Genomic DNA, 13,276 nt, shown 5'->3' on the forward strand with positions numbered 1-13,276 from the left:
ACTAAATCAGTAAAATATCCAAAGCGCATTGGCCAATTATAAACACCGCCCCCCATCTTCAATCTTTGCATAATAAAAATATGACAGCTTATCAAAGAGGGTACAAGTTAAAAGATTTTTTAATAATGAATGATGTTTCCTTGGTTGGCTCTGGTAGAAGCAACCAAGATTTTTGAACTGGACACTTTAGATCCTAGGGGCCTTAATGAGAATTTGGGGTTGTCCTGTTTTTTCTAATATGTACCTTGTACAAGGTTTTGTTCTCCTGCTTGGATACCTAGATATGCCTTTTTTTTTTTTTTGTTCGTATACATGATTTTTTTCTGCTTAAAGTGAAGCACTGGTTTCATTAATTGTTGCTATACATCCAGCTTGTGTATGATTTTAAATTTTTGAGGCAGTATGCTCTTATAGGCTATGTATTTATGATATAGATATATATAATATATTTATTTGCAGTATATGTAGTTGTCTTTGTATATTGTATCTTGTCTGCTATGTAAGTATTAACCACTTTTTTGTTTTTGTTGACTAGCAGTTACCATGGTTTCCTTTGTTTTCCACCTATTGGTTTTCTTCAGCACGTGGTGTGGTGCCCTCCGTGTCCCTGTGCGGCGCCTCCCTCTGGCGGGATGGCGGCGGGCGGAGGCATGGACGGTCTCACAAGTAATTAGGTATGTTACACTGTTCAGTTGTCACTTGGCTTGCACCCTGACGAATATGCATGAATAGAGCATTGAAACGTTGGAAATTCTTTGTGTGTTTTATTCCTGAGTGCTGCCGGTGTGGAATTTATTTGTATGTATATACAGCGCATCCGGAAAGTATTCACAGAGCTCCACTTTTTCCACATTTTGTTATGTTACAGCCTAATTCCAAAATGGAATAAATGTAATTTTTGTCCTCAAAATTCTACACACACCCCATAATGACAATGTGTAAAAAAAAATTTTTGCGATTTTTGCAAATTTAAAAAGAAAAACTAAGAAATCACATGTACATAAGTATTCACAGCCTTTGCTCAATATTTTGTTGATGCGCCTTTGGCAGCAATTACAGCCTCAAGTATTTTTGAATATGATGCCACAAGCTTGGCACACCTAGCTTTGGGCAGTTTTACCCATTCCTCTTTGCAGCACCACTCAAGATCCATCAGGTTGGATGGGAAGTGTCGGTGCACAGCCATTTTCAGATCTCTCCAGAGATGGTCAATCGGATTCAAGTCTGGGCCACGCAAGGACATTCACAGAGTGAGCTACTCCTTTGATATCTTGGCTGTATGCTTAGGGTCGTTGTACTGCTAAAAGATGAACCGTCAACCCAGTCTGAGGTCAAGAGCGCTCTGGAGCAGGTTTTCATCCAGGGTGTCTCTGTACATTGCTGCATTCATCTTTCCCTCTATCCTGACTATTCTCCCAGTTCCTGCCTCTGAAAAACATCCCCACAGCATGATGCTGCCACCACCATGCTTCACTGTAGGGATGGTATTGGCCTGGTGATGAGCGGTGCCTGGTTTCCTCCAAATATAATGCCTGGCATTCACACCAAAGAGTTCAATCTTTGTCTCTCATGGTCTGAGAGTCCTTCAGGTGCATTTTGGCAAACTCCAGGCAGGCTGCAATGTGCTTCCGTCTGGCCACTCTACCATACAGGCCTGATTGATGGATTGCTGCAGAGATGGTTGTCCTTCTGGAAGGTTCTCCTCTCTCCACAGAGGAATGCTGTAGCTGTGACAGAATGACCATCGGGTTCTTGGTCACCTCCCTGACTAGGGCCCTTCTCCCCCGATTGCTCAGTTTAAACGGCCGGCCAACTCTAGGAAGAGTCCTTGTGGTTCCAAACTTCTTCCATTTACGGATGATTGAGGCCACTGTGCTCATTGGGACCTTTAAAGCAGCAGATATTTTTCTGTACCCTTCCCCAGATTTGTCTCGAGACAATCCTGTCTCGGAGGTCTACAGACAATTCCTTGGACTTCATGCTTGATTTGTGCTCTGACATGCACTGTCAAGTGTGGGACCTTATATATACAGGTGTATGCCTTTCAAAATCATGTCCAATCAACTGATTTTACCACAGGTGGACTCCAATTAAGCTGTACGAACATCTCAAGGATGATCAGTGGAAACAGGATGCACCTGAGCTCAATTTTGAGCTTCAAAGGCTGTGAATACTTATGTACATGTGATTTCTTAGTTTCTACATCAGGGTCCATATGGTATCCACAGGATACCTTGGGGTATTGGTGATGACGTCAGGCATCGGGCACCACAGAGTTAGTTTTTAGCCTCCTAGGATGCACTGTGGTCCCTCTCCTCTACCCCACCCCCTAGCCAAGGCAATCAGTTTCGTCGGTGCCTGGCCAGGAGTCGGATCACCTTCTACAGAGTGGGGCTGTTAATAGCCTCTGAAGATTTTTAAAGGCAGCTGTGGCTGCACACTAGAGCACTACAGTATGGACAGTCTGTACAGACGTCCTTGCTGTCGCTCCTTCACCCCGCCGGACCAGAACGCCGTTACCGATCCAGGGATGCTGGTGGGGGTCCGGACCGCCCGGACTGTGGCTGGATCAAGGGGACAGGTAAGCGGCGGGTACCGTGGAGGTGCCCGCTGGAATACACAGTTCTGAGTCCCCAGGCAGGGGGCTCCCTGGGGACTGGCTGCGAGTGGAGCCAGGTACTAACCTGTGCTTCCACAGGCCCCAGGGATAGCGGCTGCACTAGAAGGGACAGGCTCCAGCGTCCCTGGGGTTAAATGCATGCTGGGGAGCACGTCTTCCCTGTTCACAGCCGGCGCCTCCCCCGCTGCACAGTGCCTCTCCACAGCGGTTAGGCGGGCTGTGTCAGCGCTCCTCCCTGGGCCCGCTTCCTGTCTGCCCCTCGGTGGCCATTTTTCTTTCATTAGGAAGTGACAACTGTTGCTGGATGGTGGCTTAGTGGTCCGGGTCCCCCCGCATACCTCTCCTCCTTTAGGGTCAGAGTATGCAGCGCTGATTCCTACCAGGCTCTATGTCTGAGTAGTTGATCACAGTGCTAAGAGTGCAGGGCTTTTTTTCTGCATTGTATATGACTCAATGCTAGCACTGTCTGCCTGTACTTTCACTTCTGACTGTCAGCCATTTTACTATCCATGTTCTTTTTCTGCTAAAGCCCTTGCGGTGTGGTCTTGCAGGGTGTTCATTGCCTCACAGTAAAAAATATTTGTCTGTGAAGGGAGTCACCTACAGCTCGTTACACTCACCATGTCTGGGAGTGAACATGATTTATATGTACCACATATAATGTACTAGTAGCGGAGGGTGATGGAAACACTGAGGGTTTATGTAGGGCATGTTATTTACTGTCACACCCGATTTCTGTCACTTCGCCAGTACAGTTGTTTTGCTAAGGCGCTTACAACCCTTGTGGGCCAGCTGGCGACGTCCCCTGCGTTTCCCCAAATGGGGTTATCACAGCAGTCGGTAGTGTCATCTCCCATTCAGGGGTTCTCCAGGCAGCTGATGGTACCCCAGTGTCTCCCACTTTCGCTCCCCCAGGTCTCGCAAGAGCCTGCGTGGGTGAATTCACTGTCCAATATGGTACAGCACCTAACGGATGTTTTGCAGGGGGAGTCATCATTGAGGCCAGCTAAGCGGCCTTTAGTGTCTCAGACGGCTCATTATGATGAGGATGATATGACGTCTGATGACTGAGAGATTTTTGACTTTTCAGACCAGGAGCCCACCTGTACTAAGGAGGTGGAGTCTAAAATATATATACCAGGCCTTATACGGGCAGTCCGTGCGGCCTTGGTTATTGAGGATGATGATCCCCCCGTGGCCAAATACAAATATGCCTTCTTTAAGGATATTAAAGGTGATGCCACTGTATTTCCTCTGGTCAGTTAGTGGATCATTTAGAGGAGGCGTGGAAAAATATGGGTAAGCGGTACCAACCTCAGAAACGTTTGGCCTTTGCATACCCCTTTGCGGATAATTATTTTTCCAAATGGGAAACCCCTTCACAGGTGGATTCTCATGTCACACGCCTGGTGAGGAGTGCTACATCGCCCATGTCCTCCCTAAAGGATGTTACGGATGGCAAGGTTGAAGTATGCCTAAAATCTATTTATTCCCTTGCGGAGGGGGGGGGGGGGGGCATCCAGACAGCAATGGCCGTGTGCTGAGTAGCCAGAGCTATGGAACGCTGATAGCTTGGAGACATTTCTAGACGCTGACTTGTCACCTGAGCAGGTGGAGTTAGTGGGTAACCTTAGAGACTCTGCTACGTACATTAATGAGGCAGCCTTAGATATAGGGCTCCTCACTTCCAGAATCTCCTCAGCAGCAGTGGCGGCTCGCCGCACCCTATGGTTGCGCTCTTGGAAAGCGGGAGCAGATTCCAAAAAAGGATTTGAATGCTTGACCTTTAATGGACAGGTCCTGTCTGGCCCTGATCTGGACAAAATTGTGGCCACTCTGGCAGCAGCTAAGTCTGCGTGTCTGCCATCGGTAACAGTCCCATCAGGTCTGGTACTACGTCCTTTCAGCCCTATAGGGCCCAGGGTAAGTCCAAAGTGCAGTCCATTCCTAGGCAGGCAGGGGCCAAGAAATCTGCCAAGCCAAAGAAGCATGCCTGGAGTACAAGACGTCTTACTCATGTCGGACGATAAGCCTTCAGCCTGACGGGACGGGCCTCCCCTTGGGGGACCCCAAAGTGGGAGGCCGGCTTCTTCAGTTCACCCAGTGCTGGTGTCTCACAACAGTGGACCCTTGGGTAAGAGAAGTGGTCTCGGGTACGCCCTCTCATTCCGGCGGAGGCCTCCCAGCCGGTTTTTCACCACTAGCCTTCAGTCAGATCAAGACAATGCCCACGAATTCTGGAAGGTATTCCACTCTATGCTCCAGGCTGGAGTTATAGTGCCAGTCCCATTGTCCCAGAGAGGATCGGGGTATTACTCCAATATTTTTCTGGTACAGAAACCAAATGGGTCTTACAGGCCAATCCTCAACCTTAAATCACTCAACAAATTCTTGAGGGTTCCTCAGTTCAGGATGGAGACCCTGCGTTCCATCATTTTGGTGATGGAGCCTGGTGGATTTTATGGTGTTGCTAGATATTCAGGATGCTTACCTGCATATCCCCATTGTCCCAGCACACCAGCGTTTCCTCAAATTCTACACTTCCAATTTCAGGCACTGCCCTTTGGTCTGGCCACAGCGCCTCGAGTGTTTACCAAAGTCATGGCAACAGTGGATGCAGGGGGTCCACTTGTTGCCCTATCTGGCAACCTTCTTCTGTTGGCACGGTCTCCAGAGATCCTTCAGCGCCATCTGCAATTGACAGTCTCTGTGTTGCAGGCTCACGGCTGGCTGATAAACTGGAAGAAGTCATCCCTGGTGCCATCACAGAGGATGCTCCATCTCGGAGCCCTGTTGGACTCCCAATATCAGAGGATCTTTGTGATGGAGGAAAAGATCTCTGCATTATAGGCAAAAGTACGCAGTTGCCTGCAGAGTCGCTGGGTGTCTATTCACTTGGCGATGAGGTTACTGGGATCCCTGGTGTCGATGTTCGACATGGTGGAGTTTGCACACTTTCACTCTAGACCTCTGCAGAAGTTGATCCTCTCCAGTTGGAATGGGTTGCCCCACTGGATTAGGACACGGACAATGGTGCTGTCACCGGAGGTACGTCTGTCATTAGCCTGGTGGCTGCAGACTACTCACCTGAACAGGGGGCACCCCTTTTGGATTGCGAACTGGGTTCTTCTGACGATGGACGCCAGTCTCCGAGGTTGGGGAGCAGTGTCTGGTCCATACTTCTTCCAGGGAAGGTGGACTCCAGCAGAATCTGCGCTTCCAATCAACATATTGGAACTAAAGGCAGTATTCAAAGCTTTCCAACAAGCAAGACATGTCCTCCACGGAAAGCCAGTGCAGGTGCAGTCGGACAACGCCACCATGGTGGCTTACATAAACCGCAAAGGAGGAACCCGCAGTCAGGTGGCCCTGAGAGGGGTGTCCCGCATTCTAGTGTGGGTGGAGGGCAATCTCCCTGCCATCTCGGCAGTGTTAATACCAGGAGTCCTCAGCTGGGAAGCAGACTTTTTTAGCCGTCAAGACGTGCAGCCAGGAGAGTGGTCTCTTCACCAGGAGGTGTTTCAGCTACTGGTGAACAAGTGGGGCCTTCCAGAGATAGACCTCATAGCCTCCCGACACAACAACAAGCTTCCTGTGTACGGGTCAAGAACAAGAGACACAGAGGCACTTCTGGTAGACGCTCTGTCAGTCCAGTGGACCTTCCAGTTTGCGTACCTCTTCCCTCCGTTCTCCCTTCTTCCTCGAGTGATTCGCAAATTCAAGCAAGAAGGCGGCACGCTCCTGCTGATAGCTCCAGCGTGGCCCAGACGGCACTGGTACTCAGATCTCAGGAGCCTATCCATAGACGCTCCGATGCGGTTGCCTCTACGTCCGGACCTGTTGTCTCAAGGTCCTTGCCATCACCCGGACCAGGGCCGTCTGTCTTTGACAGCGTGGCTGTTGAGACTGCCCTCTTGAGGTCCAGGGGTTTTTCCAGCTCTGTTGTTAACACCATGCTCAGAGCTCGGAAGCCGGCTTTTGCAAGAATTTACCACCGGGTGTGGCATACTTTCTTTGAATGGTGTCAACCTAGAGGTTATGATCCTCAGGTTTTTAGGATATCCAGGATTTTGGCTTTCCTACAAGCAGGCTTAGATAACTGTCCTCGCCTTGCTTCACTGAAGGTGCAGGTTTCCGGACCCCTCCTGTGTGGTTTCAGCGTAGGATTGCTACACTTCCTGATGTCCACACTTTTATGCAAGGTGTACGTCGCATACAGCCTCCCTTTGTTCCACCTGTGGCTCCTTGGGACTTGGTTGTGGTCCTTAGGGCTCTCCAAGGACCGTCATTTGAACCACTGGGCTCAGTGGATTTAAAATGGCTCACAGCTAAGACTGTGTTTCTTCTGGCCATTGCCTCGGCCAGAAAAGTGTTTCAGATTTGGGGGCTCTTTCATGTTGCCCCCCGTTCCTAATTTTTCATAGGGACAGGGCAGTGCTGCGCACTCACCCTGGGTTCCTACCTAAGGTGGTATCTAGTTTCCACATCAATGAGGAAATTATAGTACCGGCCTTTAATTCACCAGACCTATCTGCTGGTGAGGCCTCCTTGGATGTGGTACGGACTCTTAGGATTTATGTTGACCGTACCAGTTCATTTAGGAAATGTTTGTCCTCTATGGTTTCCATTAGAAGGGTTGGCCTGCCACTAAGCAAACCTTGGCAGGATGGATTTGCATGGCGATTTCTGAGGCTTACATTCATGAGGGCCTGTCTGTACCATCCTCTCTTAAAGCTCACTCTACTCGGTCTATGGGTCCTTCATGGGCAACTCGCCGTGGTGCCTCTGCACTTCAGCTGTGCAAGGCAGCCACGTGATCTTCTCATTAGATACTGTCGCATCTCAGAATGCTTCCTTCAGGCGGTGGATTCTCCTTCCAGCACAGGAGCGTCCCCACCCTTAAAGGATACTGCTCTGTGCTTTGAGACATCCCCAAGGTATCCTGTGGGTACCCTATGGACCCTGATGTTGAAAATAAGAGATATGGTAAGAACTTACTCTTGTTATCTCTGTTTCTATGAAGTCCATAGGGTTCCACAGGACACCCCCCCCCCCCGTACTGCAGATGGGCTTTGATCTGGTCACCTTTTTTTCCGTCTCCTTCTTGTGAGAATGTTATTCTTGTGTGTTCCAGACTTTCTTCTCTTTGTTCTCCTCCTCCGGCCTATGGCTTGTTACAAAACTGATTGCCTTGGCTAGGGGATGGGGTATAGGAGAGGGACCCCAGTGCATCCTTGGCTGAAAATTAACTCTGTGGTGCCCGATGCCTGACATTATCACCAATACCCCAAGGTATCCTGTGGAACCTTATGGACTTTGTAGAAATAGAGATAACAAGGATAAGGTCTTACCATATCTCTTACTTTATTTTTTTTTATTAAATTTGCAAAAATCTCAGAAAAACCTTTTTACACGTTGTCATTATGGGGTATTGTGTGTAGAATTTTGAGGACAAAAATTATTTTATTCCATTTTGGAATAAGGCTGTAACATAACAAAATGTGGAAAGAGTGAAGCCCTGTGAATACTTTCCGGATGCACTGTATATATTTATTTATTTTGTCATATATCGGGGTAATAAAGATTATCTAATCCACCTAATAGACATCTAATAGAAATTTCTGAATGTGGACTTTTTTTTTTTTTTCAATGAGAATTAATGTAATTTTGTTGCAATAAATTTGCATGTTATAGCCCCCTTCCCCAATACAAAATATCTATATATCACTTCCATGGGTTTTGTTTCTTGATTTGCCACTCTTGTCTGTTTTGCCTGTCATTATTTTCAGTATTTCCTGAAAAACTTTTGGTCCGCTGTTTTTATTTTTCAGATAAACGCTCTTATGTTCATGAACAGATATGTTCCGTAATAAAGGAGAAGGTTTCTGAACTGTTGGCTAAATATCCAGAGTATGAAGTTTGCAGCAGTTCATTGGCTACATTTGTGATGGAAAAGGGTAAGAACAGTCAGACTCAAATAAGTTGTCTAAAACATGTATATTAGGTGTGATTTTTATCTTCATGCGGCTCCTTTCATTACTCCATTGCAGAACACTTATATTAAAATCTCACTCTTTTTTTTCTCTAACTGGTCTGGTTTACAAGAGACAGCTGTAATTTGTTTCACTTTTTCAGATTTACCATGGATAATTTTACATAAACTACATGGTAAAATGTATACAGGTCCCCTCTCTAATTAATTACGGTGGCCATATCAGCCACGCAGATTGCCAATGTGTATAAAATCAGTCATACAGCCATGCAATTGCCATAGGCAAACATTGACAGTAGAATAGGTTGTACTAAAGAGCTCAATGACTCTTCAACATGGTGCTGTTAAGTCACCACCTTTTCAACATGTCCTTTCATAAAATTTCTGTCCTAGAGCTGCCCAGTAAACTGTAAGCGCTGACATCTAGAAACAACTACAACTCAGCTTCAAAGCCGTATATCACACAAGATCACGGGTCAGAATGTGTCTGAAACGCATGGGCATAAAGGGGGGGCATCCACTACACGATTTTAGCAGGCAATTGAACGATAACGACATAGTTATCGTTCAATCGTTTAAATATCGTTTATAAATCGTGCAGTGTTTGGTCGATAACGATCAACGATGCGCTTTCCCGCTGGTCGTTTGATCGTCTCGTCAGTCGACTGAACATGCAGGTCAATTTCACTTGATCTATTAAAGATAGTTTGCAAATTGTTCAGACTGAAAGATAAAATTTCAAGGGAAAAAATCAAGGGAAAATCGTTTAGAGATTGGACAGGGGGGAAGCAATCGGGAAGCCGACTGCCTATATACCGGCTGCCGGCTTCCCGACTGTCTTATCCCGGCAAGGGTGAAATGCCGGGCGTCTAGATGTAGACGCCCGCATTTCCCCGACGCCGGGAGACCGGCGCCTGGCATCACGATCGGTAGTGATGCCGGGCGCCGCGAGTGGACAGCCGCTGGGGGGGAGGGTTAGGTTTAGGGCTCCCGGGGGGGACTTAGGGTTAGGCACCCCCCTGGGAGGGTTGGGGGAGGGTTAGGGTTAGGCACCCACCCGGGGGACTTAGGTTTAGGCAGCGGGGAAGGGGGTGGTTAGGGTTAGGCACTTGGGGGGAAAGTTAGGGTTAGGCACCCCTAAGGAGGGTTAGGGGGGTTAGGTTAGTGGATACTTACCTATCCACGATCGGGATTTCCAGCGCTGTCGGGCTTCTGCTGCGTCGCACTCTGCTCCTGTCGGGCTGCCGCTGACGGGAATCGAACCGCCGGCCATGCGGCCTGCGGTATATCATACCCATTCCGGACAGGGAGTAGGTTGTCTAGTGGATGTGCCCCTTAAGAATTTCTTTGGTTCCAAACTGCTGCCTGATGTACTGTTAGCCCCAATTTTTTGGGTATTTTTCTAAATTGGATTTCCATTGACGAGCCTCACAAAAGCATGAGATCACCTTGTCCAATACCAGACACTGGTTAAACTGGTGTAAAATTTTGCCTGAGGAGGAATAATATTTGGGACTGTTTTTCCTGGACAACTTAGTTCAGGATACAATGACATTCTAGAGCATTGTGTGCAGCCAACTTTGTACAACACCATTGGGAAGGCTCTTTCCTATTTCATTATGATATGCTCATTATGTCCAAATCAACCCCATGTAACACCTTTGGGATGACTTGAAACACAAACAACAAACTACAGTAGGCCCTTAATGCCGATCATCAGTGTCTTTCCTCAGTAATGCTAATGTGGCTAACTGAATGCTAATCCCCACAGTGAAGTTTCAAAATATAGTGAACAGTCTTCCCAGAGGAGTTGAGGCTGTTATAACCACAAAGCGGGGGCCATCTTTGTATTCTTGCCTATTGTTAAGGAATGAGATGCATATCCAGCACAAATGGGTGTTAGGGTTGGTTTCCCAAATACAGATGTTCCTCTCTTAATGACCTACCTGTTTACCGACCGCTTGCACTTACGCCCACTCTTTACCAACCTCCTCGGACTTATAGCCCGCGCAGACTTTTTAGCGACCGTCTCGATGTTACGAACCACCCAGACTCTTTAGCGACAGGCAGCGTGTGTGGCATTCTCAGCTTCAGATATGTCAGTGTCAGAAGAGCACAAAAAAAGGCTATTGATCTTGACTTGAAAATGAAGATCATCAGCGACTATGAAGCTGGAAAGAAAGTTAGAGATGGCAAGTGAATTGCAGCTGGCACATTTTAAACCATTTCAACAATCTTGAAGGACAAAGATAGAGTGAAAGAGGCAATAAAAGCATCAACAGGATATAAAGCCATGATAACTAGGCTGAGGAAAGGCGTCATTCATGAAATGGAAAAATTACTGGCAATCTGGTTTGACGACCAAATGTAAAAAAGAATGCCACTGAGCCTTTCAATTAAGCCTTTCAAGGCATGCAGTATTTTTGAGACTTTTTAAAGAGGCGTGAAGGGGATAAATCGATGGAAACATTTACGGCAAGCCATGGACTTTTTAGTCGGAGATCAGTGGTGAGGCAGCAAGCGCCGACACAGAAGCACCGGAAAAATTTGTTGACCAATTTGATGAAATCATCAAGAAAGGCGGCTACCATCCGGAACATCTTCAATGTGGGTGAAACAGGACTTTTTTGGAAGAAAATGCCAGAAACGTCTTACGTACACAAGCTAAAACAATACCTGGTTTCAAGGCTTTTAAGGACAGGGCCACGTCGTTGTTGGATGGAGATGTCACTGGGTTTAAGTGAAAGCCTTTGCTCATCTATAGCTCCGAGAACCCACGTGTATTGAAGCAGATCAGTAAGCACATTCTGCCTGTTTACTATCGTGCAGATAACTAGGCATGGATGACACAAGCTTTATTTGAGGATTGATTCATCAACTGCTTCATATCCCCAATCAAGCGTTATTGTCTGGAACAGGGTGTTCCTTTTAAACGGTGTAGTAGGTATTACCGTCGGCCGCAGCAGCCCGGCAAGGGTGAAGATCCCGATCGTCCCTAAAGTAAGTATCGCTAACCTAATTCTACCCCCAAACCCTCCCTTAGGGGTGCCTAACCCTAACGCCCCCTTCCCAGCTGCCTAAACCTAAGTCCCCCGGGGGGGTGCCTAACCCTAAATCCCCCCCGGGAGCCCTAAACCTAACCCTCCCCCGGCGGAGTTTTCAACGCCTGTCATTAGTACCACGCCAGGATTAGAGAGTCTGGAAGCCGGCAGTCGGCATTTAGGCAGTCAGCTTCCAGACTACATCCCTTTTTAAAATGATCCTCTTGCTTGATAATTGCCCAGGCCACCCCCAGCATCTTGATGATGTTAACCCATATGTAAAGGTAGTGTATCTGCCTAAAAACGCCACTGTTATCCTACAGACAATGGACCAGGGGACTATAGTTACGTTTAAAGCGTACTATTTGCGCACAACTTTTTCCAAACTTGGCTCAGCAACAGAAAACGATAAAGTAAGTGTTTGTGATTTTTGGAAATCATACATTTTACACTGCATAAACAACATAGAATCCTCTTGTGAGGTAGTGACAGAAAATTGTATGCAAGGCATATGGGAAAAAATGCCTAAAATGTTTCATGAATAATGTTGAAGTGTTTAACGTAGACTAACATGTGGATGTCATAAATCACAACTGTGCAACTTGTTACCGTGCTTAATTTAGATCTTGAAGTAGAAGATATTGAAGAATTAGTGGAATATGTTGGGGGAGCTCTAACTAATGAAGATTTAATAGAGTTGTAAATGCAGCAGCACCTGGAAAGAATGGAAAAAGTTAACTGTAAAGGGATTAGCTGGTATGTTCTCGAAAGTGAATGCTGCTATGTTACAACTAGAGGGTATGGAACCGAATGTTGAAAGGTTCACGAAAGTGGAACAGCAAAAGAAAAAAAGAAAATTGCACACAAACCGGATTCTTCTCGAAGCTACACCCAGTACCCGTACCCCTACAAGTCCTTCGATTTCCTTGCCATCATCTCCCTTACCCGGGCCCTCCTACAGACCCTGATAACTCCAATGATGATGCTGGTGACCCCGAACCACTATAAGACTATGAAGGATTTGTTGGTTAGAATGTATTTATTTTTTTTTTTTTGTGCCGACTATCCTATATTTTTATTTTCTGTAAAGGTACAGTATGTAACAGTTATGCTAAGTCAAACAAGTTTTGCAAAGTAAAGAAAGTTATGCAAAATACGACAAATACTGTAATGGTGTATACACACGGTCAGATTTCTTATCAGATATGAACGATAACGGTTGTAAAAATTGTTTAATCATTCATATTTTTGACATGTAGGGCATGCATCGATGAACGATGCCAGTTCCCGCATGTCAGATAACGATCTCTGACATCGACTGTTTTTGCAGTCAGATTTTGACGATTTCATTAATTTTAATACTGTCACAAATCGTACAAATAGTTCATTGTTCATCAAATCTGATCGTGTGTATGCACCATAAGTTACTGTATGGAAAGTTCAGTTATTCAAAATAAAACAAACAAGTTTTGCAAAGTTTCCTTTTCTTTATTCATAATAACAGTAAAAATTATTGCTATGCTTATATATTGTAGTGTATTACATACTGTATGCAATACAGTACTATTACAGTACAGCACATGTATGCAGAAACAGTACCGTATATCCTGCTGATGCTTTCAC

General features: G+C 46.3%; 1 protein-coding gene across 4 annotated transcripts in view; it reads left to right on the forward strand.

Moving 5' to 3' along the window:
- Window positions 1–13,276, forward strand: part of ADAD1 (adenosine deaminase domain containing 1) — a 216,392-nt gene that overhangs the window by 132,336 nt on the left and 70,780 nt on the right. For all 4 annotated transcript variants that reach the window (XM_088452238.1, XM_088452240.1, XM_088452237.1 and 1 more), the window contains one exon: window positions 8,452–8,577. In XM_088452238.1, coding sequence (XP_088308364.1) covers window positions 8,452–8,577 — 126 coding nt within the window. The remainder of the gene's footprint in view (window positions 1–8,451; window positions 8,578–13,276) is intronic.

The sequence above is a fragment of the Taudactylus pleione genome, unplaced genomic scaffold (assembly GCF_031769625.1).
Source record: "Taudactylus pleione unplaced genomic scaffold, aTauple2 ptg000036l, whole genome shotgun sequence".
NCBI classification, from domain to species: Eukaryota; Metazoa; Chordata; class Amphibia; order Anura; family Myobatrachidae; genus Taudactylus; species Taudactylus pleione.